The sequence below is a fragment of the Rhinopithecus bieti genome, unplaced genomic scaffold, assembly GCF_001698545.2.
Source record: "Rhinopithecus bieti isolate Rb0 unplaced genomic scaffold, ASM169854v2 scaffold_25291, whole genome shotgun sequence".
Lineage (NCBI taxonomy): Eukaryota > Metazoa > Chordata > Mammalia > Primates > Cercopithecidae > Rhinopithecus > Rhinopithecus bieti.
The window spans coordinates 654515-673225 of NW_016811667.1; the positions used below are offsets into that span (position 1 = coordinate 654515).

Sequence of the window (18711 nt, forward strand, 5' to 3'; positions counted from 1 at the left end):
TTGCCTAGGAAGAGTTCAGAAACTCTGGAGCCTTTGACCCGATGATCCCACTCTTGGGAATTTCTATCTTAATTCCAAGGAAACAAAAATATCACCCACATGAAGTGGGGGGTACGAGTAAGTACGTTATGTGTATTTACTTGATGGAATATTACCCCGCTATTAAAATGGTCATTAGGAGAAAAGTAGCTACATGGGAAATATTTGTTTTAATCGCTGGTGGAAAGAGCAATGTAAAAAGGGTGGATTCTTTTTATTCCAAGTTTGGGCTGGGCTGCCAGTCACCAGGTGAAGTGCTTTACCTGTGTGATTTTGTTTCATTCGCCTGGAAAACCCTCACAAGTGGGGCGTGGTTTGCCACCCTCATTACACAGATGGGAAAACCGAGGCCCTGAGGGGTTAATAATATGGCCGGGATCACTCAGCTAGTGTGTGCTGTTGCTGAATCAAACTTGGGAAGCTGGACACCAACATTGTGCTGCAGAGGTTTGAGTTTCAGGAGATGGAGTTACTAATTTTTAAATACCTTCCCAAAATTTCAAGTTTGGTTGTTATATTTAATTAAAAGAAAGGAAGAACATGGGGCTGTGCCTGCTGGTAGCTCAGAGGCTGCCCCACACTAGCCTGGGGAGGCCTGGAGCAAGGCCTACAATCACAGAAGGAACTAGAGCAGGTACTTGGATTTCTGGCCTTCTCACCAGCACCCTTCTTCCACCCATCTCAGAAATCAGAGCTCAAGGAAGACTCTGACATCTAGAAGAATTAGCCTTCACCTATAGGTGGCTGTGGGCAATTAACAGGCCACAGCCTGTGGAGCCAGCGTGGGGAAGTCCAGGCACCAGGTGGGGCAGTGGCCCTGCTCGTGTATGGCCACTGGCAGCATCCAGACTGGCCTGTCAGTGTGGCTTATAGCAGGCGACCCTCATTTTGGGAGACTGATTGTTAAGGGCCTAGGTAAGGTGACTTAGGTCTCAGCCTAATGAATTACAGGGGTGTGGGACTAAGCTTCAGTCCCAGCATTTGGAGAAATAGAATATATGTATATACATATGTATGTATGTATATATCAGGAAACCCAACTGTTTATCCCATTTGGGGAGGAAGAAGATGAGCTGTGAGATGGGCAGAGCAGAGTTCAAATTTCAGCTTAGTGATCTTGGGCAGGCCTGGAATCCTCTCTGCCTCAAGTTTCTTATCTATAAAATAGGCATTCCTAACTCCTAGTTCTGGAGGTCTGGGTCTTATGGATAAAATGAGATGCTAATTATGCAATGCTAAGCATGGATCCTCAGACCTGGGCAAGTCAGTGTTTAAAAACCCATAGCTAGTTGTGATTATGTTTGTAGCTTGGTTAACTCTGGGCTTGGAGGGGTTCCTCCAAGCACACATGTCCCAGGGCGACAGGGCCTGCCGGCCTGCCTTCCTCGGCCTGCCTCTATCTATTTTGGGATGGGGACCTGGGTGGGGCTTAGGCTGCAGGTGAGCAGGGATGGTCTCAGCTTCTGTAACTGAGCAGAACTCAGGAAAGTCTCAGCCAACCCAGAGGACATGACATCTGAGGGGAGCCCCAGGGATGCGTGGAATTTCCATCAGGTGAGAAGGGAGGATGAGACATTCTCGGCAGAGGGCTTCTTAGGAACCGAGGCCTAGAGGTCTGAAAGTATCTGGGCAGGACCCCTCTGCTTCTTCCTGACTCCGACCCCAGCACCTTCTGCCATGCAGGACTCAGTAAGTGCTGGGGCAGTTTACTCACAAACTTCATGCTCTCTTTCTTTCTTGCAGAATGTGATGGTGGTTCCAAAGCTGTGGTGAATGGCTTGGCACCTGGCAGCAATGGTCAAGACAAAGGTAAGGTTCTTGGAGAGAAGTCTGGATTGGTACTGGAAAGCATTTCTAAAGATGTGGAGTATGTCAGGCCGGGGCCATCCCATCTGCCTGGTGCGAACATCATTGGCCTAACCAAGCCATAAACTGGGGACCTGTTCCCCTACACTGATTTTCTGAGACCTGGAGCCTGTTCTTGCATTTCGGGAGTCTGAGGCTGCCATTTTCCCACTGTGAGGTATTAAAAACTTTCCCTAGCACACAAGGATGCTGTGACTGACAGATCAGGCACATGGACCAATGCATACTTCATGCCTGGTACAGATGGCATTTATCAGCCTGAAATATCCCTTGCTCAGCCTTTCACCGTCACCTATAATAAACAGTGATGTGTTCACAGTCCTGACCCTAAGGTAAGAGCCTAAATCATTAAATTATTTCAGTGGCATTAATTTAATGCACATCCTCTCATAGTTTCAGTTTTTAAAAATTTTAGGATAAAAGATTTAAATGTGAAATGAATGATGGATGTGATGAATGACCTTTGAGGTCCTGCTTGCCCTGGAGACTTTCATCCTGACCTCAGTGTGGCTGAGCAGATAGCCTGGCTACGGGGCTCGCGGTGCCACTTTTACTGAGTGGTGTGATGGACACTCAAGCTGGAGTGACAAAGCATGGGTTCAAGTCCCAGCTCTGCCACCATGAACAGGACATCTTGAGAGGCCCTTTATCTTTCTGGGTGTGGGTTCCCTTATCTACAAGATGAGGGGAATTTGTGCTCTGCCATATTTATTTCTGCTTCAAATTCAGATTGGAATGAATGCTCATCCAGCTAAATTTTATGGTATACAAGAGGAAGGGCCAGAATCCTCACATTGGGCATTTAAGTCAAGATGCATCTCAAAGAATAATTTCAAACAATTTGGCATTTTGATCTGTGTAATTTCCATCTGGGTCAACAGAGTGTTCCTTTTAAGACAAGGCAAAGTGTGAACTAAGAGGAACCAGCTGTAGAGGGTATGCCCAGAGACTAGGAGGGGCTGGGGTACAGGGCCCAGGTGGTGTGGGGGTGGGTTCCTTGGTGGCCGGAGGGGACCTGCCATGCTCCTGTTCTTGCCTCCCTGCCTGGTCGCCCCTCTGCACCCATGGTGTGGGGCCCTGGACAGTCTCGACCAAGTTGCACTTAGGGAACTCTGAGGGGCAGTGCCTGTGGGGTGGCTGCAGGCATGTGTTTAGCATCCAGTGAGGAGCATGGAGAGGGGTGGGGGCCTTATTAGTTTAAAGCTGTGGAGTCATCGACCCCATCCATGTGAACTCATTTATACAAGAGACTTAAGGCATGTGGGGGAGGGTGGCAGGTGGAGTGGGTCCCACTCTCTCCTTGGTGAGACTCACCTTTGTCTGCAAAGAAGCAGGCAGGGGTGACCTGAAGGGCATCAGGGTGGCCTGAGGTCACTGAACCAGAGCTGGGATAGCTGAGCTCCAGTCTCAGCCTCTCTGCTTGAGAACTGAATGAGCCTGAGCAGTTCGCTGAGCCTCTTGCTTCTTCCTCTGACAATGGTTACAAAAGTCTCCCCCAAGCCCATCTCCCAGGTGGAGCAGACAGGAAGATGCTGTGAGGGCACATTTGTGTCTTAATCCATGCAGTACCGTTGTTAGCAACCTAGTCATTAATGACCAGGCGCCGTGTGACTGCCTCATGCCTTAGGAGGTGAGCTGACAGCAGGATGGACTGGAAGGTGCACTGTCCCTGGCCGACATGCCTCCCTTCTGTTGCCTTGACAGGCTCACCAATGCTGACTCTGCAGTGGCGGTCTTGTTCCCAGACAGCCCTACCCGCTGTGTTTCTGTAGCTATGCGGCCACAGTTGACTCTGGCACCTTCACACAGAGCTCCCATCCCTCTTTCTGTGCTGCCCTTAAAAGAGAGGGTGAGGGGAGGCCTCACAACGGGCTCATTGTAAGGGGAGTTAGGGGACGTGCCTACCATGAGATTACAGAATCTGGGCAGGCAGGGAGCCCAGAGACCCTGCCGATAGATAAGTTTGAGCACCCAGGATGTTCGAGCGGTGGCCTTCACCGTGTCCCAGGCAGGCATCCCTGCTCTGCCTTAGCTCAGCTGGTCCTCGGGGTCCTGGGCTGTGCACTTGGGTGCTGCCCCGGAGACTACATATGCACTTGGACACTTGGCACCTCCTGACCAGGAAAGGGTGGGTTTGAGCAAGGCCATCTGCTGTTTAACAGATGGAGGTTCTGATTTGCTTGGGGCCAGAGGGCTACAATTGTCAGAGCAGGCACAAGACCCCAGAAGTTATGCTATGGCGGAAGTAGCTCTGATGGCTGAAGGGACCAGGCAACTCACGATCTTGTTCCTTCGTTCTTGCACTCATCTACAGCCCATGGGCCACCACTCTCCTCCTCGGAACTCCCTCCCCAGCATTCTCCCAGGAGGCCCTGTGGACCCTGAGTGCTCTCCGCTTCCTCTGTTTGCCAGGCCATCTGTGTGCCTCTGTAAATCTTTGTCCAGAGCCTTGGCAAGCTCCTGGTGTGGCAGGAGGCACCGATCAACACTGACCAGCTGTATTTGGGTGATGGTTGGAGGGGAGGGGTCTGTTGTCTTGGCCTAGAACTCTAAAGAGAGAAAGCAGGTTATTTTTAATTACTGCATCTACTGCCCTTTGTATTGTTCTTGTTGTGTGGGTGACTTCCTCCTATTGTCCCTGCCCAGTTCCTCAACTGCCTGAGTGTTTCCCAAATGTTCTTTCTGGATGCACCATTTACCCTTTTGTGTTTTCAGCAACTGCCAACCCTTTACGTGCACGCTCTATTTCTGCTGTTAAAATCATTCCTGTGAAGACAGTGAAAAACGCCTCAGGCCTAGTTCTCCCTACAGGTATCTCCTTGGGTTGGTTTATTTTCTCTAATTGTGAGCGGATCATGGCATGGTTTTCCTTTCTTCTTTTCTTCTAACACGCACTTTGAGCTGAATTGTTGCATGTTTAGTAGGCATTCTGTCTCACTTCCTCAGCTTGCTTCCTTACTTCTTCTGCGTACGTGAATGTCTGTGTGCGTTTTCCTGGGAGCCAGCGAATGTGGGGAAGAACTGAGGACAGAGGCCTCGCCCCTCTTTTCTTTAGGAGAAGGGTCAGTCTGGAGGCTCAGCTTTCCCTTTGGGATGAGTCTGAGGTGCATGGACAGCCTAGGCTCTCCCTAGAGGTTTCCAACTCCCAGTACTTTAGCAAAAACTTCAGTCTCCCTGAGAATTAACCTGGTGTCACAAAGAACCTCTGAACGACTGAATTTGAAGCAGCTGCCTTAGGTGCCCAACCTAGACTTGCCTCTGATGCTCACCGGGCCATCCCAGAGCATCCCCTATGCCTTCCCCAATTTTACCTGCAGCCCCTTCCTGCCTCTCCCCTCCAGGGGGTGGGGGAGTACAGTTCAGATGTCAGCTCCGGCTCATCGCTTCCTTCTGTACAAAGTGGGACACACGAGGCCTACACAGTACTTTATCCGATGGTGCTTTCAGAAGTAACTGGGCTGTGTGTCCAGGAACCTATGGATGGGCTGCAGCCATCAGTGTGCCCCTCATCCTTTTGAAGTGTTTTCCCAATAGTTTGGTGACATGAGTCACTTAGCCTCTTGATAGAGTTGGGTAAGTCAGATGCTCTCCAAGGCTGAAACTTGCCCCGCCACACACTGTGCGTTTTGTGCATTGCGTTCAATACAAGAGGTGCTGACAAGGCAGGTCCATTCTCTTGTCTAACGTTAATGATCATTCTCCCTGAGTTGCTGGAAGTGGGCTGCTGGTGTGGAAAGCAAGGAGAGAAGAGGCTTTGCTTCTCTCTGCCCTCGGATGGGAATGGGGATGAGTCGGGTGACTGAACTCACATCCTGCCCAAACGCACACCCTGAACATCAACCTATAATCCTAATTGTGACAATTTTAGGTCAGGGATCTAGGCTGTGAGCAGTCTGAAAACAAAACAAAACTGTGGCGTTCTGCATAGCTCAGCTGCACAAAAAGAAACAGTGCGTGTGCCTCCCAGAACTGTGTGGTCTGCCCCGGTTCCCTGCCTCCGTGACTGATTTCCTGCAGGATGGCATTCAGATCTTTTGAAGCGTATTTTGAAATCTTTCTCAAGGAAACTTGCGAAGTTGATCCGCGTCTGTTATTAGGCCCTAGTGAAACTGTAGGAGACGCCAGGACCCTGTGAAGACAGCTGAGGCTCGGTGGACACTGCTCATTGAAGGATTTAGCCTTCCAGGTCGTTTTTGTTGCTGTGAGTTTTCTTTGTTATGTTTGAAAAGTGAGGCTGTCACTCGTGAGCTTTCTTGCCAGGTAGCATATCCTTTTGTCTTAGCATTTCGGGAGTCTTGACTTGCTAATCCAAGGAGATTTGCTTTTCCTTTTCCCACTGGAAAACTGCAAGGAGTAGTTGTTCTCCATGGAACTGCCCCCGCCCCCCCAACTTCCTTAGTTGCCAACTTGGTCTTCAATGAGAAGAATGGTCTGGAAGCTTGAAACGTCTTTCATAAACTCTTTCTTGAACTGTGCCTTACTAACTGGTCAGAAGTCTGCTCGCCAACCTAAACTTCATTTAATTAAAGGAATAAACTTGCTTTCATTTTGAAATGTTTTCAGCTGATATTATAACTCATCCATTTACTCAGAACTCACCATTGCCGCCATGTTCCCCTAACTTCCTGATGCACAGTAAACCTCTGAAAACTTGCCCCTCTCCACCACCCACAGATTAATTTCTTTGACCACAAGTGTTCAAAGACTTCGCGTGGCTGTAACCAGGTTCATCTCATTCCCCAGTTGTAACAATTTGCTAACCAACTGTCCTTTAATCCTTCAGGAGTCTTGGATTCAGTCTTCAAATTTGGACCTTTTCTTTTCAGACATGGATCCTACAAAAATCTGCACTGGGAAGGGAGCGGTGACTCTCCGGGCCTCGTCTTCCTACAGGGAAACCCCAAGCAGTAGCCCTGTGAGCCCTCAGGAAACCCCGCAACACGAAAGCAAACCAGGTGCGCTGAGGCTGGGGGAAGATGTTCAGAGCCACGTGGGAAGGGCGGGAGGAGGCTCTGGTGTTTTTGCTCAGGAGGGTGTGAGTTCCTCAGATAACTCTGGGTTCTCTTAGGGACCCCTGGGACAGTCAGCTCCTTTGGATGGGTAGTGGTCAAAGCTTCAAACTGACAGTCACGTGCTGCGGGTGAAGGCACAGCAATAACCACCACTTTATGTTAGCTTTGACTGAGCAGGTCATCCTGTGACAAGAGCCAGTACTCTGCAGACTGCACTCAAGCAGACTGAAATAGCTTAGGGCATAGGGGATAAGCAGTGGGATGGGCTAGAGGTTGGGCTTCTTAGAGCTCATCCCTGCTTCCTAGAGGTTCACTGTGACCTGTCCAGGCTGGGCTGGAGGTGCAGCCAGGGGAGACTGAGAAGTGTGGATGACTCGATGACCTTGCTCCCGGAAAAGCAGAGGTGGGCAGGGCTCAGGCCTGGGATGATCACCAGCCAGCTGCAGGAGCAGGATCAGGAGAGTAGTTCAAAGGCCCAGTGTAAACTAGGAGCAAAGGGAGATCAAAGAAGCCACATGAAGCCCATCTCCCCACCTTAACCCATCACTTGGGAAACCTGAGGTATTGAGTTTTAGAATTGGGACTTCAGAACCCGACAGATCTCTATGCACACCCTGCCCCCACCACCTGTTGGCTGTGCAACTTTAGTCGAGTTATTCACTCTCTCTCAACCCTAATGAACTGTAGAATGGGGTTGATAATAGCACCTGCCTCATAGGATTATTGTGAGGAAGAAGTGTATGAAGTGCTGTGTATCATGCCTGGTGGCATGGAATAGACTGTTAGATGTTAGCTGCTATTTGATTATCTTAGATTATTTTGGCCTCTCCAGAGACGACTTTGCACAGCCCAGGTATTCTGGGAGTTGGCAAACGCTGACTTTGAGATCAGGCACAGTTAGTTTAGGGTGAGACAGCACCTCTCCACTCTGTAGGGCAGTGACTTTCACACTTCAGCTGCATCAGAATCGCTTGGAGTAAAAAGGTAGGCTGCTGGCCCCCAGCCCGGAGTTGTAGAATGTAGGGTTCCCGCTTGCAGGTCTGAGATAGGGTCTGAAGGTTCGCGTTTCTGACAGGTTCTTAGGTCATGCTGATGCAGCTAGTGCAAGGACTGCATCTGAGAGCTGCTGCTGTAGGGGACGGGAGCTTGCTTTCTTGAAGGAAAGGGAGGGAGAAATTGAATGGCGGGGAGGACCACTCCCTTGGGACCAGAGAAGATAGGCAGTAGGGTACGCAGACCCCTCTGGGGCAGCGAGAGTGGTGTGTTGTGATAAGACAGATATGATATGTAGGATGGAAATGGCCAGACCTAGCATCCTGGAAACTGACTTTCTTCCTGCCCAGCCACCCATAACAGGTGCCGGGTCATATGCTGGTGGATGAGGCCACGCTAGGGTTTGAGCACAAACCCCTTTCTGGTGATGTTGGTCCCTGTGAGGGCTTCTTTATCCTTAGACTGAGGGCAGGCCCGAGCAGCCCACAGCCCTGAAAGTCAACAGAATAGCTTCTTGGTCCTGCATCCCTGAGCTCAGCCTTGACTCTTAACTTACTGGAAAGGTGGGGTTGAGGAGAGAAGGCAAAGGTATTTTATTCTAAGGCTAACCTCATCCAGCCTCTCCAAGCCTAACTGGGAAGACCCAGCTCCCAAGCTAGAGAGCGTTTGGAGAAGAGAGAATCCTAAGGGATGATGCAAAGAGAAAGGCCTTATGTGCAGTCAAATGACCTTACAAACCGGCTGTCCCATCCTCTGGCAGTAAATGGAGGTGGTGGAGAGGGGGCCTGGAGCTCCCTCTAGTGGTTACAGTGTGGCACTGACGTAGAACACAAATATGCCTACCAGGTGCACGCCTGTGCTACCAGTACCGTGTGTGGATTTGTTTTTTCTTTTCTTTTCTTTTGTTTTTTTTTGACAGGGTCTCACTCTGTTGCTCAGCCTGGAGTACAGTGATGCAGTCATTGCTTGCTGCAGCCTCGACCTCCCAGGCTCAATCTGTCCTCCCACCTCAGCCTCCCAAGTAGCTGAGGTGCACGCCACCATACTTGGCTAATTTTTATATTTTTTGTAGAGACAGAGTTTCTCCATGTTGCCCAGGCTGGTGTTGAACTTGTAGGCTCAAGTGATTCACCTGCCTCGGCCTGGCAAAGTGCTGGGATTACAGGTGTGAGCCACCATGCCCGGCCCTGTGTGTGGATTTGAGGCACTTTTGGAAACACTGTCTTATCCTAAAATACGTTTGTGTCTTACACATTTCTACCAACTAATTTGGTGAAAAGAAACTTTACCAAATCTTTTTCACCAAACCATCACCAGATTGTTTTAAAATGCAAATCCTATACTCGGAAGAATTAAGGGATAGCTATCATTCACACCTTACAGTAAGTTCATCTTTGTAAATTGAGATCATCGAATCCAAATAAGCATACATTCATTCAGCGTTACCTATGTGCCAGGTGCTGAGTGAGTCACTTGGAATTGTGATGAAAAAGGAGGAAAAGAGAGCAATTCTAGGTGCATTAGGTGAGGGCAAAAGGCAGTATGTTGCAACAGAAGTCAGGTGTGGACGTGCAGTCAGCCATCTTGCTTTCGGGCTGTGGGTAAGTCCTAGTGTCTTTGAGCCCATATCGAGTATGAGGAACTTGGGCCAGATGCTTTCCAAGCCTTTCTAGCTCCAGAATGCTCTGTGACCTTAGGAAGTTTGGAAGTTAGCCTGACACAAATGGAATCCTTTTGATTGGTGATAAATTTAAGATGGTACAGGAGGGCAGTTTGGATGAAAAGGAACAAGCTGGGTTTGAGTAGAGGAAACAAAAAAACCCCACATGCTCATTGATGCGAACGAAGCAGGCTAGAATGGGTTAACACTGGGGAGTGGGCTTAAAAGAGGATGTCAGTAAGCCAGGCGCAGTGGCTCACACCTATAATCCCAGCACTTTGGGAGGCTGAGGTGGGCGGATCACTTGAGACCAGAAGTTCAAGACCAGCCTGGCCAACATGGTGAAACCCCATCTCTACTAAAAATACAAAAATCAGCCAAGCATGGTGGTGCATGCCTGTAATCCCAGCTACTCAGGAGGCTGAGGCAGAAGAATTGCTTGAACCCAGGGAGGCAAAGGTTGCAGTGAGTGAGATCACGCCACTGCACTCCAGCCTGGAAGACAGAGCATGATTCTATCTCAAAAGAAAAAAAAAAAAAAAAAAAAAAAGAGAGAATGTGAGTATAGACAATTCAGGAATGGCAATCTTGTCCCCTTACTATGCTACCTATTGGCTAGCATCCTGCTGGCTCTTGACTCTGACAGTGTCCATGTCAACCTCCAGATTGACAACTTGCTGGTCTGTACCAGTCTATTGTCCCATCCTGGGGCCTGGGAGCTCCTGGGCCTTCCCTGGCTTCATTATAACAGTTTTTAGCAGTATTTGCAGACAGCCATGCCCAGTCTGGACTGGGAGCCCAAGTATGAGGCGGTGGATGGCTCTTGCCAAGGATTGCTTCCTATTCCCAATGCCTTTGCAGATAGCTAATGTCAGATGGCGTCTGGCTTCCTCCCTTCTCACCAGGGACAGCATTTGTCCCCAGCTGCTCTCTCTGTTTCCTCTCTGACTTGCTCCCTGTTTGCTACCTTCAATGCCTATAGGTGTCCAGGTTGCTGATTATTTGCCTGGACTGGAAGCTCTAGTCCCTACCTGGCCCTCTGATACCCACATTTCAGCAGTGCCCCCTATCTAGTCCTTGTCCCAACCCCCTCGCCTGGAAGAGTTGATATAGTTCTGGTTTCACACAGTTCTCTACTGAGGTTGAGCACTGCCACTTACTGTCTTTGTGATATGGATAAATTACTCCACCTTACAGGGCTTCAGTTGCTTTATTTGTAAATTGGAGATGACCATAACAGAGTTGTTGAGATTAAATTAGCTTTTTTTTTTTTTTTTTTTTTTTTTTTGAGATGGAGTCTCACTCTGTCACCCAGGCTGGAGTGCAGTGGTACGATCTCAGCTCACTGCAACCTCTGCCTCCTGGGTTCAAACGATTCTTTTGCCTCAGCCTCCCAAGTAGCTGGGACTACAGGCACCTGCCACCATACCTGGCTACTTTTTTTTTTTTTTTTTTGTATTTTTAGTAGAGATGGGGTTTCACTATGTTGACCAGGCTGATCTCAAACTCCTGACCTCATGATCCACCTGCCTTGGCCTCCCAAAATGCTGGGATTACAGGCATGAGCCACCGCACCTGGCTAAATGAGCTCTTTCGTGTCAAGCATTTGGCACAGGCCCAAAGCAAGTGCTCTTTGAGGGTAACCATTCTAGTTCCTGCAGGTCAAGAGGCTTGTTAAAGATTTGAAATAATTTCAGTTTGAAGCCATGAGGATCTTACCCTAACATGGTGGCAATGGGAGTGAAGAGCAGAGGCTGAGGGTCAAAGTGCCTTTTGGAGAATGAAATGAGCAGGGCTCCTTGTGGTGTTTTTAAGGACCACAGAGAGGTAAGACTCCATGTGGCCCAGGAGATGTCTTCCCTGGTTGGCTAGGAGAGTAATTGTGGCACTCATGGAGGTGGAGGGATTTGTGAAGAGTGCTGAAAAGAATGTTGAATTCCATCTTTTGACATGTTGAGTTTCTTGGCAAGGGAAGGACTTCCAGGAGAATGTTTCTAATGGGAATTTGGAAATTTGGAGTCCAATGTGTGGATTTGGAAGCCATCTGCATCCACATGAACTTTGAGAGAATGGAGACATTCTCGGGGGTGGAGTGACAGAGAGAGCCCTGGAAATTGCCCAGTTGACACTCATTCTCCAGACTCCTCCATTCAAGTGGTGGCTTAACTCAAGATCCCTGACCACAGCTTCCTGATCAGCCTCCTCATCTCTGAATGTGGACCTTAGTTTTTGGATCAGAACCATCTGAAAGGAATAGCAGTAATCTTAGTACCGACTCCCTGCCCCCAGGAGAAACCTCATCACCTTATCCCTGCCTCCTGACCTCATTGCCACACCAGGTCTGAGTGTTGGCTATATTGGTTCAGAGTGACTTGATCATGTCCCAGGTCAGGGTGTTTTCACTCCAGACAGGGAGCCTGAGCTGGTGGTGGGTGTGATACCAAGCTTCCTGTTTGGTATAGTCTAAAGATCTTGTGGCTTGATATATCAATTCCTGTGTTCTGACTTAGGTGCCAGGGTCCAGTTCAGCCCTTCTATTTTGTTAATTCTGTACCAGTTGGCTCCAGTCCTTACTGCCTGATTCTTGAATGCAAAGTTAGCTTTGGACATAAAGATTCTTGGACCCACAGTCAAATTATTTCCTCTGGTTTGACTCTCACTTTTGCTCTCCAGAAATGGCAGCAGCAAAAAGGTACCGTAGGAAGGTTAACATTGACGCAGTTAAAAGTACCCTGTACCTCCATTAAATTCGAGTGTTTTTGATGAGTACACGTGTGAACATTAGGGCCAACCGAGAAGTTGGAGGGAAAAGTCCTCACGAGAGTGCACCCTTCCTTCTGACACCAGTTGCAAGTTCAGGGGTTTCCCAAAAGCACTATCAGATTTGGTGCAATGCTAGAGGGACTCACATAACATATTGAAAGCTGCTATGCTCCGGGTTATGGTTTATTATAGTAGGGAAAGAATACAGATTTTAAAAGGCAAGAGAAGATGCACATAGGGTGGAGCCTGGAAAAGGTACCAAATGCAGAGCTTCTGTTGCCCACTCTGCGTGGAGTCAGGACATATTATTTCCCAGCAGTGATGTGTGACAGTGTTGTGTTCTCAGAGCATTTTCGACCAGGAAATGTACCCGAGCCTTTGTGTTCAGCATTTTTACCGTGGCTCCATTACATAGGCATGATCCACTGCCCACTGGGCAGATCTCAGTCTCCAGTCCAACTTCCTAATCGATCGAGCTCCTGGTGGCTCAAAGGCCCCACCCCAAGTCACATAGTTGGTGTGACTCAAAGTCCCAGATAAACAAAATCACTCCTATCAGGCAGGACTTTCCAGGAGCTCAGAGATTACATCCCAGAAGCTGAGGGCCAAGGCCAGACTTCTTTTTGGATAAAGTTAAATTCTGTACTATACAGCATGAATACAAAATAAACACAAATAAGATTTGGAACACCCTTAGACTTACTATTAACATCTGTCATCTGCCTCTTAAATACTCTTACCAGAACACATCAAGACTCAGTCCATGAAAATTACCCTAAGATCCCAAGAAGAATTGACTGATCAGCAAAAGACTTTAAAACAGGTCAAAATGAAATTAGCATAGAATGAGATAAAATAAAACATCAGGAGGCTACAGCCACAGGCTAGAAAAGATTGAAATAAAGAACAGCTGGAGGAAAAGATAAGGCAAAGTAAATTATGCTTCTTGCAGAAAGGGTAGGTCTCTCAGGACTGCAAAAGCTCTCTAGGATCCAACTTTCCAAGGCACTCCCCCCACCTTGGGAGCTGTAAGGTAATATTTATTGAAAGAAGCATTTTGACAGTCAGGAGTTAATAATGGATGATTATGTGTGCAAAATTTCATACTGCTGCACACAGGCACAAATGGCCTCAGGCTGCTACCAACCTTCCAGGTTCAGAAGATGAGGTAATAGATGAAGGATAGTAAGATGTCAGAAATACAGCTCTCCTTTAACAAGGAAGAAAGGAACATTTAAGAGGTCCTGGGAACTGCATTTTTGGGATAGGGGAAGGGGAACAGTTTTAAAGACTTGGAGTGAGAGGAAAAAGTGGATATATCCCTAAGGATCTTATGTTCTAAAAGCTATTTATCACATGGCAGAGATCAACAATGCTCATTTTTGTCCATGGTTATTTTTCCCCCTTATGCTTTGAATTCTGATTTTGCAAAACACATGCTTTATGCCAGATACTTTCATTTAGTCCTCATGATTCAAAAGAGGTAGATATTATCTCCATTTCACAGATGTGGCCAGGTCATTTGCCACAGGATATGCAATTAGCAAGATAGAGACTCAGGGCTGAAACTAGGCAATCTGATGTCACAGTGATACCCGGAGGTTTCATGATACCTGGAGGTTTGGAAGAACAGTTCACATCTCAGCTTTCCATGGCATAGCTGTTTGCTAGTGTCACTTGAATAGAACCAACCCAACTGAGAACCAGAAAGTGGGCAAAATAATGTGTCCCCAGTTCCATGTACGAAGTTTACATGCTTCATTAGATAGCCCTTCATTCAGAACCTGTTGACGTTAGTATATGCATAAATCTAATAAATTTGATAGACTTATTTGACAAAGGTGGACTAGAAATGGCAACTTAGAAAAGAAGATGGAACAGTACAAGTGATAGCTGTGAGGGAGGAAGTGGACCATTGTCACGGCATGTCACCAGGTGTTTAAGAGCCTACCAGGTGTGAGGGGAGCTCTGGGCCAGGAAGCCGTCTGGATGCAACAGGGAGTGTGGTGCACTCAGAGGTACTTTCACGTACCTGATCTTTGATTCTCAAAGATTCTCCAATTCTTTGATTGGAGAGAATCAAAGGATCATACTCCCTGTGAGGAGTATAGGGTAAGGATTACGTTTTGTAGATGAGAAAAGTAAAATTTAGCATGGCTAGTGAACTTGCTCCTGGTCATACAAGCCGGTACATTGCAGTATGTGAGCAAAACGTATGGTCCTGTACCTTTCCCAACTGTGGTCGTCCCTCGGTATCTGCCAGTGATTGGTTCTAGGACCTTCACAGGTACCGAAATCTGAGGATGCTCAAGTCCCTTATATAAAATGACATTGTATTTGTACATAACCTATGCACATTCTCCTGTATATTTTAAATAATCTCTAGATCACTTATAATACCTAATATAATGTAAGTGCTATGTAAATAGTTGTTATTCTGTATTTTTTAATGTTATATTATTATTGTTTTCTTATTTTTTGTTTTCTCCCCCAATATTTGATCCACGGTTGGTTGAATTCACAGATGCGGAATCCGTGGGTATCGAGGGCCGACCGCATGCGGTTTTTGTGGGGTGGAGAAGACAAATAGCAGTGAATTGTCCGTAAGGAAGTGGCAGAAATGTGACAGGCAGCCTGCTAAAAGAATATGTAGCTGAATTTAAAAACTGTTTTAAAGGGGGAAAAATAAAATGGATACAGCTAGTTTTCCAGAATAAGGAAGTTTTTGAGTGTACCTCTCATCGGTGGTTCTCCTGGTGTCGGTTATGGACTGGCAGTCTCAGCATCACCTGCAAACTTGTTAGAAATGCAAATTCTTGGGCCTCACCTCACACTGCATCAGAAGCGCTGGGAGCCAGGCCCAGCCACCTGTGTTTCAGCAAGCCCTGATGCAGCCACACCACTGCTATACGTGAATGCCAATCACTCAGAACCTTTACCCTACCTTGCCTTTTGCTCCAGCTGTTTTTGGCTCCCACCACCTCTCTGAAGCATAGCATCCTCTTCATGGCTGATGGGGAGGCTGGTGGCTGTGGAGGTGGTAAGCAGGGTGCTAGGTTTGGATTCTGGAGACTTGGGCTGACTGCTTTGTCACGTCCTGGCTGTGTGACTTTGGGCAAGTCAGTTGGCCTCTCTGTTTCCTCATCCATGAAGGAGAGTGAGTACCTACTTCACAGAGTTGTTGTGTACACTGAACTAAAACTAAGTGGGGGTAACAGTGACTCACAGTGGCACTTAGAGAGGTGTTCAGTAAATGTCTGTAAATCTCAACTTGGCATCTGGAAAGCCCACATCTAGCCCCTGAGGGACCCACATTGAAATGGAGGCTTGGGCAGTGAGACTGCAGTATTAGTCCCTCTTTTTCTACATGATAAGGCAAGAGGAGACAGCCTGGGAGAGGAAGGGGTTAAGGCTTGGCTAGATTAGGGATTGGCAAACCATGGCTGTGAGCGGAATCTGGCCTGTGCCTTTTTTTGTACAGCCCTCGAGCTAAGAATGGCTTTTACATTTTTTAATGGTTGAAAGAAAAATCAAAAGAAGAATGGTATTGTATGCCACATGAAAATTTTATGAAATTCAGATTTTAGTGTCCATAAATAAAGGTTTATTGGAACACAGCCATGCTCATTCATTTACATATCATCTGTGGCTGCCTTTGTCCTACAATAGCAGAGCCAAGTCGTTGCATCTGAGACCATATGGCCCATCAAACCTAAAATATTTACTATCTGGTCCTCTGTAGAAAAAAGTCTCTGGACCCCTGGGTTAGATCAAGGATAGAGAGTAGAGACAAGAGATGATACAGTAGATGATAAATAGCAAACATTTTCTGAACTTTGCCAAGCACTGTGGTAAGCATTTTGCATGCATATATGTTCTTATTAACAACACTTATAAAACAGGCATATCATTATCTCCATTTTTCAGATGGACAAACTGAGGCTTATAACTTGCTCAGGGTCATAGAACCCTTAGGTGGTAGACCCAGGATATGAATTGAGGCCCAGCTGCCTTTCCAGTCAGGTTCGTAACCACTGCAGTCTGCTGCCTCATGGTGCTATGTGCTATGTGGATCAAACTAGGAGAAGTTTAGGGTCTCTGAAATGCATCAGACGGTGGCTGGGAAGGCTGAAGGGAGACAAGGGTGCTTTGTGATGTGATGAACACTCAAGAAGGGTGATTAGATTTTGAAATGTTTATGTGGCTTATTTAATGGAAAGAAGAAAAGCAGGCAGGGAGAAAAAAAGTCTTTATCGCAGCAGATACCTCCTGGCTTAAGTCATGTTCTGTCCCTTAGCCCAGCACCATCACCCCTGGAAAAAGTGTTTATCCACTTCTCTCTCTCCTGGGCTTGTTAGTTGGTTGGGAGCGGTCATTCTGAGCCCACGGCAGGCTCAAGAAAGGGGAAGGAGAGGCAGTGAGTAGGGACTGGCCAGTAGAGAATTCTGTTGCCTTTTTGTCTGTAAAATAAGAATGTCAAGTAACAATTGTTTCTTCATCCCTGTGAATGTGAGCCTTGTGTTTTCAAAGGTCAGTGCCTGTGAGCACATCATGGTTTTGAGTGGGTTCCTATGGTAATCAGGCCATCGTGACTGAGGGCATTTTGTGTCAGACAACGGGGTGCTGGATTTTCAACCTTCTTTGCAGTTCATGCTTGTTTCCTGCAAATGTAACCATTTCTGTTTTTCCCCTTTTCTTGTTTTCATCCTTTCTGCACCACGTGTAGGTCTGGAGCCAGAGCCTTCTTCAGCAGGTATGGCTTCTCTTGCATTCTCACCTTTCTGGCCTTCTACTAAGGACCCCGGAGTTACAGGGGAACCAGGGAGTTATTCCCTGTGAGTGAGAGGTTTTTTTCCTCCCTATTTCTCAGATGAGTGGAGGCTTTCTTCCAGTGCTGATGCCAATGGAAATGCCCAGCCATCTTCACTTGCTGCCAAGGGCTACAGGAGTGTGCATCCCAATCTTCCTTCGGACAAGTCCCAGGTAGGCATGTGCCCAAGGGCAGGGTGGGGACTGGTGAGTGGTACCTGTCCTTGAGTCTCTTAACTTAGACTGGTGACTTCCTGCTTCCCCAGCTGGATAATGGAGTAGGTTTCAAGCTTTTGGACAACTCCAGATAAGCTCTGCAAGGACCGAGCTAAGGGAAAGTTGGGGTCAAGGGAAGCAGAGGCATGGAATGAGGTTGATCTGTACCTGGGTGTTGGAAATAGGCCTTGATGCCTATTTAGGTTTGTTATGTATGTAGAAGTGTTCTGAAAGAGGGAATTCATTTAGCCTTGGATACGTAGGAAAAAGATCTGAGATGTTTTTTTAAAAAAAATTCTTTAGAGTGTAATATTCGAGAGAAGAATGCATCTTGTGTTTATTCCAATTGTTTTCTGGAGATGGGGCTGTAAGAACTCCAGCAACAGTATCCTTACAGATTAAGATCAGGAAGCTGTGGCCAGGCTCTAAGTCCAGCAACCCAGGAACAGGCAAAATGGCGGTACAGCCCAGCTGTATCCTACAAAAGAAAATCCCCCAAAGCTGTACAAATTGGAGTAACGATACTTTTGCTTAAGTCTTTCCCCCTAGGTGGCTTTCTTGATCTTTCTTCCTTCCCTCTCCTGTTGTTACTTTGTCATTTTGATAAAGGGAATAGACCATGTTTTAATTTAGGTGACCTGTGATGAACATTTTTGCATACAGGAGCCACATCTGTGGAATCGACTACTACTCCTCTCTCTCTCTCTCTCTCTCTCTCTCTCTCTCTCTCTCTCTCTCTCTCTGTCTTCCTCTCTCTTTTTTGGAGTCAGGGTCTCTATCTGTTGCCCAGGACAGAGTGCAATGGTATCATCGTAGCTCATTGAAGCCTCCGATGGCTGGCCTCAAGGCATTCTCCCACTTTGGCTTCCCAAAGGAAGCTGTGCTGCTCAAAAACTATTGCAGAAATGTGTTCCTTGTGTGGTCTACTTCCCTGTGCCTTCCTTCTGTGAAGGTGTTCCCTGAACTCAGAAGGGGTCTGGAAATTCTGCAGGTCCTTCCTAGTTCCCACCCTACTTCTCCAATGATCCTCTCGTTCCTGCTCCTGAGGATGTAAAATTGCATTTGCTGCTGAAATGAAGCTGAATGAGAGATGATATTTTTCTCCCTCTCTATAGATGCTTATCTTCCCCAGTGTGGAATTGGTTGCTTAATTGTCTGCCTTGTATGCTGAGCAACAAACACATTTAGACTTTCTGCCACCTGCCATCACTTGCCTCTCTAGGTACAGCCATATGCATCCTGGGTCACTGGTTAGAACCAGGAGCTGTAAATGAGCCTGGCTTTTTGAAGTCCTCATTAGACATAGGGACTGGGGAGGTCACTTGTCCGGTAAATGACTTGCCCTGGTTTTCC

The 18711-nt window shown here is 47.3% G+C and overlaps 1 protein-coding gene across 50 annotated transcripts in view; it reads left to right on the forward strand.

The window, feature by feature from the left end:
- Positions 1-18711, forward strand: part of SORBS1 (sorbin and SH3 domain containing 1) — a 259100-nt gene that overhangs the window by 125142 nt on the left and 115247 nt on the right. For 29 of the 50 annotated variants that reach the window (XM_017894526.1, XM_017894534.1, XM_017894551.1 and 26 more), the window contains 5 exons: positions 1783-1848; positions 4621-4716; positions 6732-6860; positions 17060-17086; positions 17204-17316. In XM_017894526.1, coding sequence (XP_017750015.1) covers positions 1783-1848; positions 4621-4716; positions 6732-6860; positions 17060-17086; positions 17204-17316 — 431 coding nt within the window. Of the gene's footprint in view, positions 1-1782; positions 1849-4620; positions 4717-6731; positions 6861-16599; positions 16751-17059; positions 17087-17203; positions 17317-18711 lie in introns of those variants that run through there. The other 21 variants (XM_017894539.1, XM_017894548.1, XM_017894555.1 and 18 more) reach the window with 4 other exon arrangements.